At 40.7% G+C, this 19319-nt stretch overlaps 1 protein-coding gene across 1 annotated transcript; it reads right to left on the reverse strand.

The window, feature by feature from the left end:
- Positions 1–6863: 6863 nt before the first annotated feature.
- On the reverse strand, positions 6864–16957 carry cox19 (cytochrome c oxidase assembly factor COX19). The gene is made up of 3 exons (XM_079999066.1): positions 16818–16957; positions 16038–16149; positions 6864–7158 (listed from the first exon to the last, which is right to left on the reverse strand). The coding sequence occupies exons 1-3, from the start codon at positions 16897–16899 to the stop codon at positions 7059–7061; spliced, it is 294 nt and encodes a 97-aa protein (XP_079855192.1). The 5' UTR covers positions 16900–16957; the 3' UTR covers positions 6864–7058.
- Between the last annotated feature and the right edge of the window lie 2362 nt (positions 16958–19319).

Genomic DNA, 19319 nt, shown 5'->3' on the forward strand with positions numbered 1-19319 from the left:
TGTTACTACTTGATGTTTTAATTTACTAATTATTCAAATCATCTCCTAGAACTTTGAAAATTATTTAATGTAAATTTGCCAATACTCAAATTACAAAGTAGTTACCTTAGAGAACATTTAATAATCTGTGTGCTATCAGGACAGACAGATTGCCTGCGAACACGCACAAAAGCCACCTCTGGGGATCACAAAGATTTCATTTCCAGCAGGACTTGAAGCAATTCATGTTTGTCCGTGGAGAGGAGAAATAGCAGAAGTCAATGCTTGCGTTTCATTTCACACAACAGAACTTTGTTCATTGTTCATAAAATGTCCCAAGGTATTCAGCCTGATGTTGGCTTAACTGGATCTCTGCATTCAAGGTTTTCACAGACATTCTTGGCAATGCAGGAGTAGAGTGTCTCCCAGCAGGATGTCCTGGGGGCCTCTGTGATACCCGGTGGTGCCTAATGTGCTTGCTGCAGATGCCGCCAAACGGGCAGCGTTAAAGGGAAACACTCTGGGGTTCTCTGATAGCAATGTCTCTAGGTGATATCACAGAAATAATTAACTAAACTTGAACATTGCTTCAACAACTAGGTAAATTTAGGAGATTGTCACATTTAAATTAGAGCTAATCAAAATGATTCTAGTTCTATCGTGCACTCTAGAATATCTGACAATAACTCTAACGATGGTGCCCGATATAAGGCATAGAGCTAACTTCAATCAAGGTCTTTTCATTTACATGGCTGCATGCATTTCATCTCATGATAATTCCAATGGAGCCCATTAAATAATTGTTTTTGCAAATCAGCTAAATACAAATAGCAACATTATCAATAATCCACAAGGATCTTTGAATACAGGACATGTTTGGCCTTACTCAATTGTAGTGCAATTATATTTTGATCAATCCTGTCTCAGGTTGTCCTAATCTGACGCAGTCACTTCTACACTGGTCAGAGGTTGGGGTGCAGTTCAGAGGATTCCTGTTCAAATGCTTAAAACTGTGTAAATAAAACACTGACGAGATGGGTTGGCTTATATTCACCAATACACAATAACGACTTTATTTGACTCACAAAACATTTTCAAATTTGAAGTTTACATTTTGGAATGCCCAAATTGAAACCATTGAAACAGCCAACATATTTCACATTTATTTTAGTGTTAATATTTTTAGTAAGCGAAGATTATACTTAAACAATTACCAGCATTACTGTATATCACACCAAAACAGACAATCCACCCATGCAATACTTCTATTTAAGGTATAGTGTTCTATACTATTCACTTATTTATCACATCCTTTAAGAATCACCGAATTATTGAGGTTTCACGTCAATCCCTGCTGCAACACTGCAGATCTCATCCAGCAGATCACTTTGACACAAGAACACAAAACAAGCAAATAAAGAGAAATTTAATAGGTCAAACCTTATAAACCAGTATCAATGCATTTCCGCTGCTGTTGTGCATCATTTTTGCAAAGCGATAACAAAACAAAAACACAATCATAATTAGTACAAGTGTGGGTTCTGACTGGCCTCACGATTTGATTACGATTGTCAGTGATTCTCAATGCATCTCAATGTATCGCGTCGGGGGGGGCTTAACCCGCCGGCGAACACTGGGGTAGCGGGTCCAGGGATGCCGTCCGGACCGGCTGCCCTCCCGGTGCTGTCCCGTCTCAGAGCCCTCCACACATCGTGCTTACCAGCAGGCTAATGCTAAAGCATGCTGTTAGCGCTGTAGTCTGGAATGGTCCGCCATCCCTGCCACAAATGTCCAGTATCAGACAGCTGGAACTGAGACTCCATTCTTTGCCTGCACCGACGCTTTGCCTTTTTTCTCAGCCCTCCTCCGTTTGTATGACGGAGCTTTATTTGCGGCGCGGGGTTAAGCGCTACACCCGTTAACTGTAAAGCTGGTCACCACTTCCATAAGTCCGCGACGTCCGCGATCGGGGTGGAGCGAAACACGACACAGTCGACGTCCCTCGGTAGGTCATACAGTGTGTTTTCTGATTGCCCTGTCCAGCACACGCTCTCCCCCAACGTCACTGGGGCTTTCCCGGACACGATGGAGGTGACTCCATTCCGTGTAGGCTGCTTTTTTAAATCACAATAAAGGTCGAAGACAAAATAAAAAAACTGATAGTCTACGCACAGAGATTATATATTATTTTGATAGTCTGTACCCTTAGACATTTTTTAAATTTGAAAGTCTATACTCTTAGACAGTTTTTAAATGTGTTGGCCTATATGCTTAGAGAATTATAAACTTCTGTGCACTACTCTATTTTCAAAAAATCACTCTTTTCTTTCCCACGGGATGGACACATGCATACAGGTTATTTGCATCAGTTCTGTTTAAGTTCCGTTTTCTAATCAAATTTGTAATTGCAGTAAATATTTTTAACTCGGTCAATATTTTAGGTTTAGTGGAGAAGATACTTTTCTGGTACCTTATAACCTTGGTGGAGTCCTGCACTCAAGACACAAAAAAATCTAATTAGAAGAAAAAATGAAATAAAAAGGCTCTGCTTACCTTAAAATACTTTTTTCCGGCCACTTGTGTCTCTGAAGGCGCAGATCTGCTCCTCACCAGGTCTCCAGGTCTCAGGTTTAGTCGTCCTTCTTTTCTGGCGTGGCTCGCCAATTGTTTTCCATTAAAAGATGCGGGCCGAAATGTGTGATTTATCGTAGTCAAAAAAAGATTCAGGTCAAGACATGTAGATGATCGTGGTCAAAAAGACTTGAGCCAAGAAGATTCACAGTCAAGGACGGAGAGGGCCTGCACCTTGGGCTCATTAACGTTACGTGGGGGTTCGAGTTCTGGACCTGAAACCACTCCTGTAGTTCGGGTGGCAGTGTTACAGCTGCGGCTGTGCCTTGGGGCCCGATGTATAGGTCCTGGCTGATAATGGAGAACAGTTCTCCATTATCATTATGCCATTGATTAGCTCTTTCCAACATGCGTCATAATGAATATAGCACTGAGGTCCGTCATATTGAAGCGTGCAGTGTAGGGGCAGCTGTGCTTCGCAGACTTTTCGTCATTTGGCTTGTACCCATGGCTCCCATGTGCACCAGGATTGGCGCAGCGCTGAATCTTGTGGCATTAGTCATAGCCAGAAAACTAGTGTTTACTCCCAGTTGCTGGCTTCAGTCTGGTTTAGCATGGGCATCATATCTGGGGGGGGGGGGGGGGGGGGCTTCAGGAAAGTCTATATGCAGTGAACATGATGTTAGCTTTTAGAGAGCACAGGATGTCTCTTCCAAACAGATGATGGGAGTGTTTGCTGAGTATAGAAGTGGGCCGACTATAGTGCGTCCTGCGATCAGCATTGGGACCAGCTGTGTGAGGGGTATCACTTGTGCTTTCCCAGAGAAGTGTTGTAGCTTTAAAGATTCGGGCCGAAATGTGTGATTTATTGTAGTCATAAAAGATTCAGGTAAAGACCTGTAGATTATCGTGGTCAAAAAGATTTGAGCTGAGAAGATTCACAGTCAAGGCCTGTGAAGGAGAGAGGCTGCACCTCGGGCTCGTTAAAAAAAACTCTGCCCGTGGTTTGAAATAACTGGATCTCGGCTATGCGCTCTTATCTTGCTCCGACCTTCAATCTTGGAAAAAAAACACTAAAACAGAAGGAGATAGTGTCCTCTGTTGGTCATACGTGGCTCCATCTGGTGGTTTACAGAGTGTACTACTTTTCAAAGGTATTTTTAAGGGATAATTTTATATTAAAATTTGGTTGTTCTTGCATCGATTTTAGTATAACATATTGTGGGTTTTTATGTGGGGTGACTAAATGTAATCATAACAGGTTACTAATTAAACCACAACAGAAGCCTTTTGTTCTGACTGACGAACTGAAGAGGGGGAAACTCGAGCCGTTTTTCCCAAAGCATGTGTATGTTGCACCTGTGTCTACCGTAAAGGTGTGTTGTTTTTCTTGTAATAGAACTGGTATGATGGGTTCGTCCTCTGTGACGAGATGATTGGTGACACCACTGATGATTGGTGATGTCACTTCCCCCTCTCCTGCTTCTCTAGGCACCCCTAGTATTGCCAAATCGGTGGTGGGACTTCCCTGGGAGACATTTGGTTCTGCCATGGGTTTGTAGGTTAGTCCTTTCTCAGGTGGCCGGTTTGGCTACATCCACACAGCGCCCGTTATTTGGTTTAGTAGCTGTCGTGTAAGTTTGGGATTGGGTTGGGAGTGTTGGTATTCCAGGTGCTCCCTGTCTCATCTTTCCACTTGCGTTGGAAGGCATGTAGGAACTTTGATGGACAGTCCTCATCCTTTAGAGTTTCTCCCTCTAGCTTGGATAGGTCCATTTTCTCGGGGTAATGATTTCTTAGCTCTGCCCATATCTGGATGCGATGTCCACCAAAACTCACGTCGCCAAAATTCACATTCAAAAAAGAAACATTCTTTTCATTCTTTTCCACACCATGGACTTTTATACATACACATGCATACAGGTTATTCGCATCAGTTTCTGTTTAAGTTCTATTTTCTAATCAAATTTGTAATTGCAGTAAAAAAAAAATCTTTACTAGGTCAAAATTTTTTTTAGTTGGAGAAGAGACTTTTGTGATACCTTACGACCTGGGTGGAGTCCTGCGCTAACACACAAAAATCTAATTAGCAGATAAAAGAAAAGGCTCTGGCTAATAGTGTCTCCGAAGTGCAGGCTGGCTCTACCCAGGTCTTCAGGCCTCAGTTTTAGTCATTGTTCTCCCTGGCTCCCTGGTCAAATGTCGTGGACAAAGGAAATTCAGGCCTGGGCCTGTGGAAAAAAGCCTGGATCTCTGCATGATGTCTCTATCTTATTCTAACTTTCAAAACTTGGAAAAAAAAAACACTGAAACAAAACAAAATCTGATGCAATCAAGTTTTATTGTATATCGGAAAAACAGAGACAAGAATCTCGGGAGTAGGCATCGCGAAACCTACTGCTTTATCTCTGGTTGTGCTCTTCGCTTTATAGTCGTGGCGAGGCTTTTGCTCATTTACATATCTCGCCTCATTTTGTGTCATAAAATAATCAAAATCCTGTTTTGAGCCGTTCCTGTTGTTATCCGTTATTTACCCATCCTCAGATGTCACTTCCCAGCCAGCCAATTGCAGCCTTCATAGTTGAACACCCTCCCCTCTCGGGAGAGGCATCAATTGTAACTTGCCAGTACAGCTAGCTTCCAAAAAAATAAATAAAATAGCTGATTCTGCTGTCTCTGCAGTCTCGGCTGTCCCTTATCTGACCTTAAGATATAACGTGACCCACCGCAGCAAAACCCGCTTTCTCGCACATTTCTAAAATCGCCAGGAGCAGCCAAATAAGTAGAAAACACCTTTCCAGAAGGAAAATTAGGTTTTTCCAGATATGTGTTCCTTTGTTGTTTTTTTTATCTCTAAACGTATTTTCAGAACCGAGTTTGATTTATAAATAGTAGAAAAATGTTAAACCGTGTAGTTAAATATTCCCGTTAGATTACATGGGGAAACACGGTTCACTTACTGAGACGCTTAACAGCTCTGAACAATGCAGATCGATCGTTTCCTTTAAAGCGACCACATATTGGACTTCCTTTTCCGCGATGATGGTCAGTTCTCCGACAGCAACGCAGAGAACGACAGCGATGCTGAAACTGATATCGGCATTATCCCGAACATTTCAAACAGTGGATTTCAACCTGAATGTGATGATGAAACTAAATATTTTCAAGAACCACCTGATGGGACCGACGATATACCCGTTGTTGTTACAACGGAAGAAGTTGATGACGTGATGAAGTCCGTTGAGGTTGGTGATGCGATAAACAAGTAGTAATGCACAAGATTCTCAAGTTTACCTGCAAATGCAGCCAGGGGCGAAAAGAAAATGAAAAGAGGCCCCAAACAGGCTCTCAGAATGTAGCTGGAGTCGGGTTGGGGTTAGCCCACATAATAACTCCAACAACTTTAAAGATATTTGGCATACGCACATTTATATATTAAATGACACACCAAGGCTGATATACAGAGACTATGATTGATGCTCTACATTTTGTATCCGCACTTTTAAACTCCTAAATTATTTCACTTTTATAAAACATGTATTCTGTTATTGTTAAATAAAAGCCTTTTAAAAAACAAAAGATGTGTCGATAACGCTGTTCATTGTTTTGTTTGGATTTAGTACAACATATAGTAGGTTTTTCATGTGAGGTAACTAAGTTGACCATGACCAGTTACTTATTAACTACAATAGTAGTCTAATAGCAGTAGTATAATCAACCAACACTGCATTTCTGTCAGCTTGAACCAATCTGGCCATTCTCCAACCTCTCTCATTAACATGAACTGACCCATCAATGGATGTATTTTATACGGGTCTCTGTAAATTCCAGAGATGGTCGTGCGTGAAAGAAAATCCCAGGAGATCGGCAGTTTCTGGGATACTCAAGACGCATTTCATCCCCGTGCTAAAGCGCTTGATCCGTTTCTGCCACATTAATTATTTGGTTATTGGCTGGAGATTTGGGAGTGTGACACTGAGTATGATAAAAGATTATCTGATTTAGGTCCTTTCACAGCCCATCACGTCGCCCGTGCAGTATATATTATTATTATGTATAGATTCATTAATTCCCTGAATGAGAAGTAATGTACCAGTGATATTTCACAAATGCAATTTCACTGGTTTCCCATTTAACGGTTCAGACATCTGTAAAATTGTGACTTATTTCTGTTAATTGACACTCTTAAAAGAGTAGTCCTACTCCTCAAGTCTACTTATAGTCGAACTTTTAGTGTGATTCTCAGATGCTTGATTATCACAGTCCACTTTAAAAACACACACAACTCTACTTTAATTCTTAAAATATTTATTCACATAACAACATGCAGCATCAATATACAGTATATATATTATCTTAATCTTATATGTACACAGTTCACCAACTGTTGGAAGAGGCATGGGACTGATCTCATTGTTCAAGTTACAAATGTTAATTTCACAGAAAAATGTAAAAAAAATTGTCTTAGGTTGTAAGCGGTGATACCACATCCCCGTATGGTTGAGCAGTTAGGCAGTTGATGGTTTGGCATCCTTCACCTCGCTGGGAGGAGTGTCCGTTAGGTCTTTGAAGCCAAGCTTCTCCAGGGGCTCCTTGGCCATCAGCTGGCTGCAATGCAACACACAATTCAAAACATTATCTCGCAGGTTCATTCAGCCAATATTTGAGATGCTGGCTATTGGTTTTCAATTTGATGTTGTCCAACATGTGTCTCTAAACGGGCAATAGAAAACTTTTTAACTCCCTCACCCCTAGCATTTTCAAGTGGTATTATTGTTTGCACGGTTGTCGCAAAGACAACAGATCGCTTTATGTTTTCCTCAGAGTGCTACATGGAAATGAGCAACACCACTTTGGAAATAAAAAGAAAGACGCATGTTCACTGAAGAGGTAAACTGAAATTGTCACAATTGTAGTTTCATTTCATTTATTTTGGTTGTGCAATCATAGACATATGCACTATACAGGTACATCTCATAAAATTTGAATATCATGCAAAAGTTCAATATTTTTTGTCACTCATTTCAGAAAGTGCAACCCATATATTATATAGATTCATTACACGTAGAGTGAAATATTTCAAGCCTTTATTTCTTGAAATTCTGATGATTGTGGCGATAGACAATGAAAATCCAAAATTCAGTGTCTCAAAAAATTTGAATATTGTGGAAAAAGTACAATATTGGAAAGTCATGGTGTCACACCCTAATCAGCTAATTAACTAAAAAGAACTGCAAAGGTTTCCTGAGCCTTTAAATGGTCTCTCAGTCTGGGTCAGTTGGCTACACAATCATGGGGAAGACTGCTGACTTGACAGATGTCCAGAAGACAGTCATTGACATTCTCCACAAGGAGGGTAAGCCACAAAAGGTCATTGCTAAAGAAGCTGGTTGTTCACAGAGTGCTGTATCCAAGCATATTCATAGAAAGTTGAGTGGAAGGAAAAAGTGTGGTAGGAAAAGGTGCACCATCAAAAGGGATAACTGCAGCCTTGAGAGGGTTGTCAAGCAAAATCCATTCAAGAATTTGGGGGAGCTTCACAAGGAGTGGACTGAGGCTGGAGTCAGCGCATCATTAGCCACTACGCACAGACGAATCCTAGGCATGGTCTACAAATGTCACATTCCTCATGTCAAGCCACTCCTGAAGAGACAACGTCAGAAGCATCTTACCTGGGCTGTAGAGAAAAAAACTGGACTGTTGCTCAGTGGTCCAAAGTCCTCTTTTCAGATGAAAGTAAATTGTGCATGTCATTTGGAAATCAAGGTCCCAGAGTCTGGAGGAAAAGTGGAGAGACACAGAATCCACATTTCTTGAAGTCCAGTGTGAAGTTTCCACAGTCAGTGATGATTTGGGCTGCCATGTCATCTGCTGGTGTTGGTCCACTGTGTTTTCTGAAGTCCACAGTCAACACAGCCATCTACCAGGAAATTTTAGAGCACTTCATGCTTCCTTCTGCTGACAAGCTTTATGGAGATGCTGATTTCATTTTCAGCAGGACTTGGCACCTGCCCACACTGCCAAAGCTACCAAAAGCTGGTTCAATGACCATGGTGTTACTGTGCTTGATTGGCCAGCAAACTCGCCTGATCTGAACCCCATAGAGAATCTATGGGGTATTGTCAAGAGGAAGATGAGACACCAGACTCAACAATGCCGATGACCTAAAGGCTGCTATCAAAGCAACCTGGGCTTCCATTACACCTGAGCAGTGCCACAGGCTGATCGCCTCCATGCCACGCCGCATTGATGCAGTAATTCATGCAAAAGGAGGCCCAACCAAGTATTGAGTGCATAGAAATGAACATACTTTTCAGAAGCCTGACATTTCTGTTTAAAATATCCTTTTATATTGATCTTATGTAATATTCTAATTTTCTGAGACACTGAATTTGGGGTTTTCATTATCTATAGCCACAATCATCAAAATTTCAAGAAATAAAGGCTAATAATAATATAATATATGGGTTTCAATTTCTGAAATGAGTGACAAAAAATATTGAACTTTTTCATGATATTCTAGTTTTATGAGATGTACCTGTGCATACGTAGATGGCACATTGACTGCTTCGGCCCGTTGCTGCAATACGTCACAGTCGCCACAATATTGGAACGGCCAAGACTGGCCTAAACAAACACAAGGTACAGGAGGAGGTGCGGTTTTTCTGGATGAAAAACACTATAAAGTCTACTTTATCTATTTAAAAATTATATCAATGAGTCGTTTTTATATTCAAGGTTTTATGATCTATGTGGGGTAGATTGTTCCACCGTCTGCCCTTTGCGCTAATGGTTGCACATTGGTTGACGCACTTCCTGTGACGCACTGCCTAAATCTATAATTTTCTTTCAAATCCATTACACTGTGCAATCTACGTTGCGTTCATAATAAGTAAAACACAAATTTGTCTACAACCCCTTTAAATTGTGTGTATGACAATTTAAAAAAGGATAGGTTTGACATTTTAAGCATTATAAGGGATCTGTTGGACCGGGATACAGTTGTCGAGGTTGCACTGTAATCTGTTAGCTGATTGTGAGTTTTGAATTTGAATATAGGCATTTTCTTATGCGCCTGTTTTACACTGATTTGGTCCATCATTTTTTCTTTTGGATTAGAGTAAATGTCATCCTTATGAGTCTAGAAATGTGAAAATGTGTTGCCTTGGTTACCAGGAAAAACCTAAAATCCAGATTTTATTTACTCATATGGCAAACTTTCATGTAAACACTGTATTCATAATATCTTATAATAAAAAATAAAAGCCAGGAGCATATTGTGATTAACAGACCTGGATTATTTGGCCATCGTGTGGGTGTGTGTAAACAACACAATTGGAGGGTTCATTCCGTGTAGACACCGCTAAAACTAAAAAAATTAAAAGGTTTGCAAAGTAAGAGTTGGGACCCAAACATACCCTCAATCTCATGGCAGGCTCTGGCAAGTGGTGGAACGTGCTTGCATTTATTTTAGAAACTCTAAGACTGAATTAAAACTCTAAAACGGATGAATGGGGGGCACAGAGAAATGGGGCACGAGCTCATGCCTTGGGTTGGCTAACGACACCCGGTATTAAACAGGCCCCGGGGCTAAATTATTAAAGATCGTAGTATCGATAAGCGCCGACGTTACTGGTACTGTTAACCGTATTAAAGAAAATAAGAAAATTGATTTTCTATTTATTGGGCTATAACCCATTTCTAACTTGCAATAACATCAGGGAATACCATTGCCATGAAGGGGAGTATTTGATCCGCAACAATGTTAAGGTAGGTGGTAGGTGTCCAAGTAATATCCACATGCCTTCTACTCTTTGTGCATCCTGGTGCCATCTCTTCCCCAGGTAAAAAATGCACACCACCCAGCCATCCACATTATGTAAGATAAAACGTGATTCATCAGACACGGTCACACGCTCACATGCCCATTGTAGGCGCTTTCAGAAGTGGACATGGGTCACTTACCTATCTGCAAATACACAGCTACATACGGAGCAAGCTGCGATGCACTGTGTGTTCTGACGCCTTTCTATCAAAACCAGCATTAACTTTTTTCAGCAATTCGTGCTACAGTATCTATTCTGTGGGATTGGACCAGACGGGCGAGCCTTTACTCCCCATGTGTATCAATGAGCCTTGGGCGCCCATGACCCTGTCGTATGTATATTGTATACACAAATATGTATATACAGTGGTACTTTGACCTACGACTTGAATTCGTTCCATGACAGAGCTCGTAATTCAATCTGCTTGTATAGCAAATACATTTTCCCCATTGAAATGAATTGAAATGCCATTAATCTGTTCCAGCCCCCAAAAAACCACCCCAATTTTTTTTGTTACGTGTTTTTAAATAAGAAAAATGTATTTAGAAATAACAAATATTGTATAAAAACATAATAAGAGAATGTGTAGATCATTTTTACCTTCTTGCAGATGATACCCTCCTTCACGCGATCTCCTGCGAGCTGCTTCTCCATCAACCACAACTACTCCATCTTTTCATGGACAGTGGTGCGCAGCTTAGACATTATTTTAACGCCCTTGGCTGCCGTAATACCCTTTATCGCCTCCTGCTTCAGTATGGTACATATCGTAGAAGTACGACGCTCGTACTGCCTCGCCAATTCCATCACACACATACCTCGCTAATGTTTTTCTATGATGCTTTAATTCAATGGACATCATCCGCTTCTTCTCAGCACTTACTTTCTTAGGATCCATGGTTAAAAAATTATTTTTGGCAAAATAACTGCACAAAACACAAAAGAGATGCTTTCACGGTCTTGTAACGACGTGAAGTGAACGAGTGAGACGCGGGCTGCTGGCCGGATTCACTCCAACTAGCGGCGGCGTACCTGAAGCTCGCTCCTTGTAACTCACATTTTTGCTCGCAAATCAATACAAAAAAATCGACGGAATGACGGCTCGTAACTCGGAAAACTTGCATGTTAGTGCACTCGTAAATCAAGGTACCACTGCGCATGCATGCATGCGTGCGTACACACACACACACACACACACACCCCTTTATTAGGTACACCTGTTCAATTGCTTGTTAACACAAATAGCTAATCAGCCAATCACATGGCAGCAATTCATTGCATGTAGGCATGTAGACATGGTGAGGATGACCTGCTGAAGTTCAAACTGAGCATCAGAATGGGGAAGAAAGGGGATTTAAGTGACTTTGAACGTGGCATGTTGTTGGTGCCGGATGGGCTGGTCTGAGTATTTCAGAAACTACTGACCTGGGATTTTCACACACAACCATCTCTAAGGTTTAAAGAGAATGCTCCGAAAAAGAGAAAATATCCAGTGAGCGGCAGTTGTGTGGACGAAAATGCCTTGTTGATGTCAGGTCAGAGGAGAATGGGCAGACTGGTGCGAGACGATAAAAAGGCAACAGTAACTCAAATAACCACTCGTTACAACCAAGGTATGCAGAACCCCATCTCCGAACGCACAACACGTTGAACCTTGAAGCAGATGGGCTACAGCAGCAGAAGACCACACTGGGTACCACTCCTGTCAGCTAAGAACAGGAAACTGAGGCTACAATTCGCACAGGCTCACCAAAAATGGACAATAGAAGATTGAAAAATGTTGCCTGGTCTGATGAGTCTCCATTTCAGCTGCGACATTCAGATGGTAGGGTCAGAATTTGGCGTAAACAACATGAAAGCATGGATCCATCCTGCCTTGTATCAACAGTTTAGGCTGGTGGTGTAATGGTGTGGGGGATATTTTCTTAGCACACTTTGGGCTCCTTAGTACCAATTGAGCATTGTTTTAACGCCACAGCATACCTGAGTGTTGTTACTGACCATGTCCATCTCTTTATGACCACAGTGTACCCATCTTCTGATGGCTACTTCCAGCAGGATAATGCACCATGTCACAAAGCTCAAATCATCTCAAACTGGTTTCTTGAACAAAACAATGAGTTCACTGTACTCCAATGGCCTCCACAGTCACCAGATCTCAATCCAATAGAGCATCTTTGGGATGTGGCGGAACGGGAGATTCGCATCATGGATGTGCAGCCGAGAAATCTGCAGCAACTGCGTGACGCTATCATGTCAATATGGACCAAAATCTCTGAGTAAAGTTTCCAACACCTTGTTGAATTTATGCCATAAAGAATTAAGGCAGTTCTGAAGGCAAAGGGGGGTCCAACCTGATACTAGGAAGGTGTACCTAATAAAGTGGCCGGTGAGTGTATAAGTGTGACCCACCGCAGCAAAACCTGCTATCTTGCGCATTTCTCAATTCGCCAGGAGCAGCCAAATAAGTTGAAAAAACCTTTCTAGAAGGAAAATTAGGTTTTTCCAGATATGTGTTCCTTTGTTGTTTTTTTTTTATCTCTCAACGTATTTTCAAAACCGAGTTTGATTTATAAATAGTAGAAAAATGTTAAACCGTGTAGTTAAATATTCCCGTTAGATTACATGGGGAAACACGGTTCACTTACTGAGACGCTTAACAGCGCTGAACAACGCAGATCGATCGTTTCCTTTAAAGCGGCCACATATTGGACTTCCTTTTCCGCGATGATAGTCGGTTCTCCGACAGCGACGCAGAGAATGACAGCGATGCTAAAATTGATATCGGCATTATCCCGAATATTTCAATCAGTGGATTTCAACCTGAATGTGATGATGAAACGAAATATTTTCAAGAACCACCTGATGGGACCGACGATACACCCGGAAGAAGTTGATGACAGAAGTCCGTTGAGGTTGAGATTGGATTTTTCCAGATTCATGTTCATTTGTGTTTTTTATTTCTCAGACTATTTTCAAAAAAGAGTTTGATTTATAAATAGTAGAAAAATTTCAAACCATCCAGTTAAATATTCCCGTTAGATTACATGGGGAAACACAGTTTACTTACAGAGACGCTGAACAGCGCTGAACGCCCATCGATCGTTTCCTTTGAAGCGACTGTCCAAGTGAAGATCATTCCTCCATATTCTAAGTGATGTGAAGTCACAATGTGACACTGTTTCGATAGAGTTCAACCTTTAAATTGTACTACACACACAAATGAAGACATCATTGTGGAGGGGGCATGAAACAACATGTACCATTGAAGAAGAAATGCTGACGTCACTTCCGTAAATAAGACGAGGCTCCTTCGGTTTCACTTGTCTGTGAAAACTTTCATCTCCGTGTTGTTATGGATTATGAGAAGCGGGTGGAGGAAGATCTAAATCATATCGTGGGCCTTAATTTGAGCAGTGTGATAGATCCAAGTCAGTGTTAGCAGCATGTACTGGACTTTTCCGTGATGATAGTCATTTCCCCTACAGCGACACTGAGAACGACAGCAACGCTGAATCTAATATTATCCCAGACTTGGAGAACATTTCAAACGGCGGGTTTCAACCTGAATGTGACGATTAAAGGAAATATTTTCAAGAACCACCTGAGGAGATCGACGATACACCCGCTGTTGTTACAACGGAAGAAGTTGATGACGTGATTAAGTCCGTTGAGGCTGTAGTAGTAATGTAATGCACAAGATTCTCAAGCTTACCTGCAAATGCAGTCAGGGGCCAAAGAAAATGAAAAGAGGCGCCAAACAGCTCTCAGAGTGTAGCTTGGGTAGGGTGGGGTTAGCCCACATAATAACTCCAAGAACTTAAGATATTTGGCATATGCACATTTATATATTAAATGACACACTGAGGCTGATTAAAACTTTGGAGATGATTATCTCAGAAACACAGTTTGCCACACCCTTGTCATAAAGAAGTCATAGCTTTAAAAATATTTGTTTGATGCAAGTCACACCTTGTTTGGAAGCTCTGATACTTCACTTTCATATCATGCAAAAAAAAAAGTCAAAAGCCACCAAATGTACCTAAAGTCTGCACCAAATGTACCTAAAGTATGCGGTGGGTCTCACACACACACACACACACACACACACACACACACACACACACACACACACACACACACACACACACTCTCACCCTTAACACAGGATCCCCCCAGGGCTGTGTCCTCAGCCCCCTACTGTATTCGCTGTACACACATGACTGTGTGGACAGGTCCAGCTCCAACACCATCATCAAGTTTGCTGACAACACAGTCATGGTAGGCCTGATCACCAACGACGATGAGAAGGCCTGCCATGAGGTGGCTGACCTGTCACTCTGGTATAAGGACAACAGCCTACTCCTGAACGTGAGCAACAATAAGGAGCTGATTGTGGACTTCAGGAGGGGATTACAACCTAGGACGTGTGATTAATGGGACTTCTGTTAATAGGGAGAGCAGCTTCTAGTACCTGGGAGACCACATCACGGAGGATATCACAGAGTCTACATACAGACACTCTGGTGAAAATGGCTAGGCAGCGTCTTTACCACCTCAGGCAGCTAAAGAAATTCAGGGTCTCAGTGAGGATCCTCAAGTCCTTCTACTTTGGAGTGGTGAGAGCATCCTGATAGGCAACATCACTGCATGGTTTGGGAACTGTACTACACAGGACAGACGGGCCCTGAAGAGGGTGGTGCGTTCAGCTGAACGTATTACTGGAACAGGAGGTGTAGTAGCAGAGCCCACAGGATCATGAAGGATCCTCATCACCACAACAACGGACTGTTCCAGCTGCTGCGGCCGGGCAAGCGCTTCTGCAGTCACACAGCGAGGACAGAGAGACAGACTGAGTTTCTTCCCTCAAGCCATAAGGACTGTCAATGCTGAACTCTTCAGGGGTCCTACCAAAAAGCACTGACACACTCGCTGTATTGGTGTTCTGTTCGGTGTCACTGTATTGCTGTATTGTACTGTTGTATACTTTACTGTATATCTCCATACTCCCTTTATTCACATGCACTTTACTGTACAAATCTGTATAAATAAATAGCCTATCCCATATACATAACTCTATTCCCTTCTATTTTGTACCCCCACACTGTATTATCTTTTTTAGTCTTATTTTATTTATATTATTCTATTCACTAACTGCATCACGTTCTAGGAATCAGTTTCAGCTATTTAGCTAGGTAGGAATTAGGTTAGCTATTATGTTCGGTTTGGTAACTATTGTGCATAATCTCCGGGTGCGTTGCAAAGACATTTCACTGCATATATGTATGAACGAATGTATATGTATTTGACTTGAATCTTGAATCCTAAAGGAAAATAGGAGAATATTGAAATAATTTTCCAGGACAACACAAAATTGTCCAGGACAATTAACTTTTCTCTCATTATCCATGTGTTTTCCATGACTGGAAAATCAGTCAACTGTTTTCCAGGACACATGGGATCCCTGCTCGGTATCGTTTTTACTCCATTGCAAAAAAAAAAAAAATTAATTGGAAATTAAGCAATGTTCTTCACTGTTTATCTACCATCACAGTCAAATAACTTGTGTATTCCCATTTCAATTAGCCCATACAATGACCTTGAATACTAAACTTCAGCATGTGCTGGAGAGGTAATAAACACATCAAATAAGTCACTCACTTGTCCATCCGACACTCCAGATACTCTTTGCACTGTAAGCGGCACTTGGAGTTGTCAAAGTGGTTGACTCTCAGGCATGTCATGAACTTCTCTTTGAATGCCTTACACTCACCTGAGAAAAAAAAAAAATGGAGGTCAATGAAACTGGAACTTTATTGTTAAAACCAAACATATCGTGCCTCGCCACTGTATATTACACAATGACAACTTTGGCAATTTTACCAAGATTTTGCAAGATGGAATGCAACTTCAACGGCGATTGGGTTGGGAGATATCGATGTATTATATTGAGAATGTGATATGAGACAGGATATTGTCTAGGATTAATATATAGGATTAATATAGTAAAATGACCTAAAGGTTGCGTTACAATAAAGAAATGCCATTTTCCTAACTTTGTAGACCTCTACCTGTTTACTTAGTATTATATTGTCCACATCATTGTTTTTCAAATATTTATTGCATGTAACTATCTTAGGAGCATCTCCGAAATGCTTTGAAACGACCGATGTTCATCAAAAAGAATATTGCTATATTAGAATTTAATATCGTCCTAAAGGGAACCACGTAGGGTGCGGACTGAGTGAACTTTTCGCTGATGTATGTAAAACATTGCCAAAAAAATAAAAGAAATTTGCAACATATTGGGAAGTGTTACGGGTTTTTTTTTTTGCAGGAGCTCGTTCGTCGGTGATGTTGAGCAGCTATACGTATATCCACGCCAGTCAATGTCACCCCAGTCCGATGTGGCGTGCCAAAAGCATTCTCCCGTTTTCTTACCAAAATGGTCTAAGGGAAAAGATCCTTTATCAGGTGGCCGAGGCTTAAAAGCCTTGGTTCCGAGGTTCATAGCGGTTGACATTCGTGGTAACTACGAGGAAGACATCAAAATGCGGTTAAGATGAGCGCAGTGGCTGACGATACCCGTCGCAAGCTTATGACGTACATTAATGCTTACATCTTATTGGATGGGACTACGAATTCCAAAGCATTGATTCGAGAAAAAAGGTCTGAATATAAAAAAACAGAAGCGTTTGTGTTTATTAAAAAAATACTTAATTTCTAGTTAGAATCGAAACAGAACAGGTTTAATTTGACTTTGTTTTTTTTGGGGGGGGGGTGGGGGGTGGGGGGTAGTAGTTATTTTGTATTTGAGTAGTATAGTAACATTTTGTTTTACCAGTGACAATGTATTTTTTACCATCATGAGAAGTTACTAGTCAAAACAGCTTGTGGATAGTTTAATTTAAAATGCTACTAGTAACAGCAGGAAAAGGCACGACTCACTAATGAATAACTACCAGTACGCAATTAAAAGTGACCAGTAAAACTGAAATACATTTGAGTAATAATCGGAAAAAATACTAGTCGGAGGAAAATATATGATATGTCAAACACGGAGCCCCATTGGTTTCTAAAGTATGTTCATTTGTTTCACTTGTGGAGATTCTCCTACTCTTGGGGACATGATTAGTTGTTTAGCTGAAGAGTTAGCTAACCCTTCTATTTGTTTTATTATTTGGTTAGCTATTTATTCATTAATTGATTCATTTTATTATTTAATTACTTGTTTGTGTATTCATTTATTTTATTATTTAGTTGTATATTTGATTTGTTTACATTGTATCCTTCATTGGTGTTTCAGTTATCAGTACCCTAAAGTTTTAGTAACAAGTACTTTTGATACATACCGTAGACCATACAAAGAAAGAAAACAAAACTGACCAAATAACAATTTTATCTTTTTCCAAGGAAGTGATGAATTGAAATAAAAATGAAATAATTTAAATTAAACTGTTTCAGGCAAACTATCACCACAACTGCCAGCCCCCTCCGATCTGATTTAGGTTTGTGTGACGGAGGCGCTTATGTGTGATACGACTGTGACGGATGCACTTGTGTTGCTGGCGTAAAAGTAAAGCAACATCTTCCAGAGAGGAGCCAGAGATGAAGTATCAATTCATTCATACATGGGAAAGCTATTAGAGAATGGCCATGCTGAGCGAGCACATCTACTAAAAATATGATAGCATGTTATATCATTTTCCCTCAAAATACAAATTAATATGTTGTTCTCCATTGTTTAGTATGTTAGTTCCAGGGCTCACACCCCATTTTCAGCATCTACAGAAAAATTACACTTCAGATACATCTGCATTCAACCCTGGAGAGTTGAGGTCGTTCCATCTGACAAAGGGGAATGGAGCTGGAAAGACTACTACAGAAAATCCCAAAGTACTCGTAGTGTCTTAATTATTTTATTTTATAGAAGATGAGGTGTTGCAAGCTTGGCATACAGCAAACATGAACATAACATAAAAAAATACCAAAAATTCATACTGAAATATTAACAATGGTTCTTAAAAAATATAGAAGTTTTATATCAACACCATTCAATTAATCAGAGATTTTTAATGAATACATACTGGTGACTTAAATATGGGTCACAACAATACAGAGCAAGAGTAATGCATGCCACAGTTATGATCTCATGACTCGTTAATTGCACAGCTTTTTTTGTTTCAATAGAATATTCATATTTGTGCAACTAGTTCATCATATTTTGTTCATGTGCTAAAGTTCAATATATGCAAAATATAATAATGCAAAACAGTTGTACCCTGGAGGATCAATAAATGCTACAGTTATTAAGCACATCACACAAGCATTTAATATAGTATAGAGTATAGTAGTTCATTTGGATGGCTAAAGGTATCAGCAACCTACTTAAAGGCTTGATCATTCAGTTCAAAGCATATATGAAAACTGTAGACTATACACTACTAGTGAAGTGGTGCAATAGCAGCAGCTTGCAGGTATAGTTTGTAATCATTGAGGAGTCCCACATGAAAACCTTATGTATGACACATTGCATAACAAATGTTTTCATATACATGCTGAATACACAGCAAAAATACAAAGCCAACCTTACGTGCTCTATCCCGGGTGACCCTATCATTTTCACACTAATCACTTTGTAATGGTATGAGGGCACTGTCAATGGGAATGCACTATCACGATCAATTCTGATGGTCATTGTGGTGGATGGAGTGGCTTGAGCAGCCACACCTGATGCTCGTTGGTTGGGCTAACAAGCATCGGGTTTAAAAACCCCGTCCACACACTCATTCACGATGGGAGACCTTTGTCATGACATGTTCCATCTGCTCCTGGCTCGTTTCACATAGCCGCAGCTCTACAATAAACTGGTGTTTGCAACCCCTGTGTCGTCTGTGCCGGAGGTCCCTGGAAATGCCGCTATGGTGGCGAATCTGCCACAGT

The sequence above is a fragment of the Zeus faber genome (genome assembly GCF_960531495.2).
Source record: "Zeus faber genome assembly, chromosome: 4".
NCBI classification, from domain to species: Eukaryota; Metazoa; Chordata; class Actinopteri; order Zeiformes; family Zeidae; genus Zeus; species Zeus faber.

Coding starts and splice junctions, on each gene's coding strand:
- cox19 (XM_079999066.1), bottom strand. CDS start 16,899: ATGTCAACCGCTATGAACCTCGGAACCAAGGCTTTTAAGCCTCGGCCA. Junction 16,150..16,817: donor TTTTCCCTTAGACCATTTTG/GTAAGAAAACGG, acceptor TTTTTTTCTCAG/GTGAGTGTAAGGCATTCAAA. Junction 7,159..16,037: donor CTGGAGTGTCGGATGGACAA/GTGAGTGACTTA, acceptor GTTGCATTGCAG/CCAGCTGATGGCCAAGGAGC.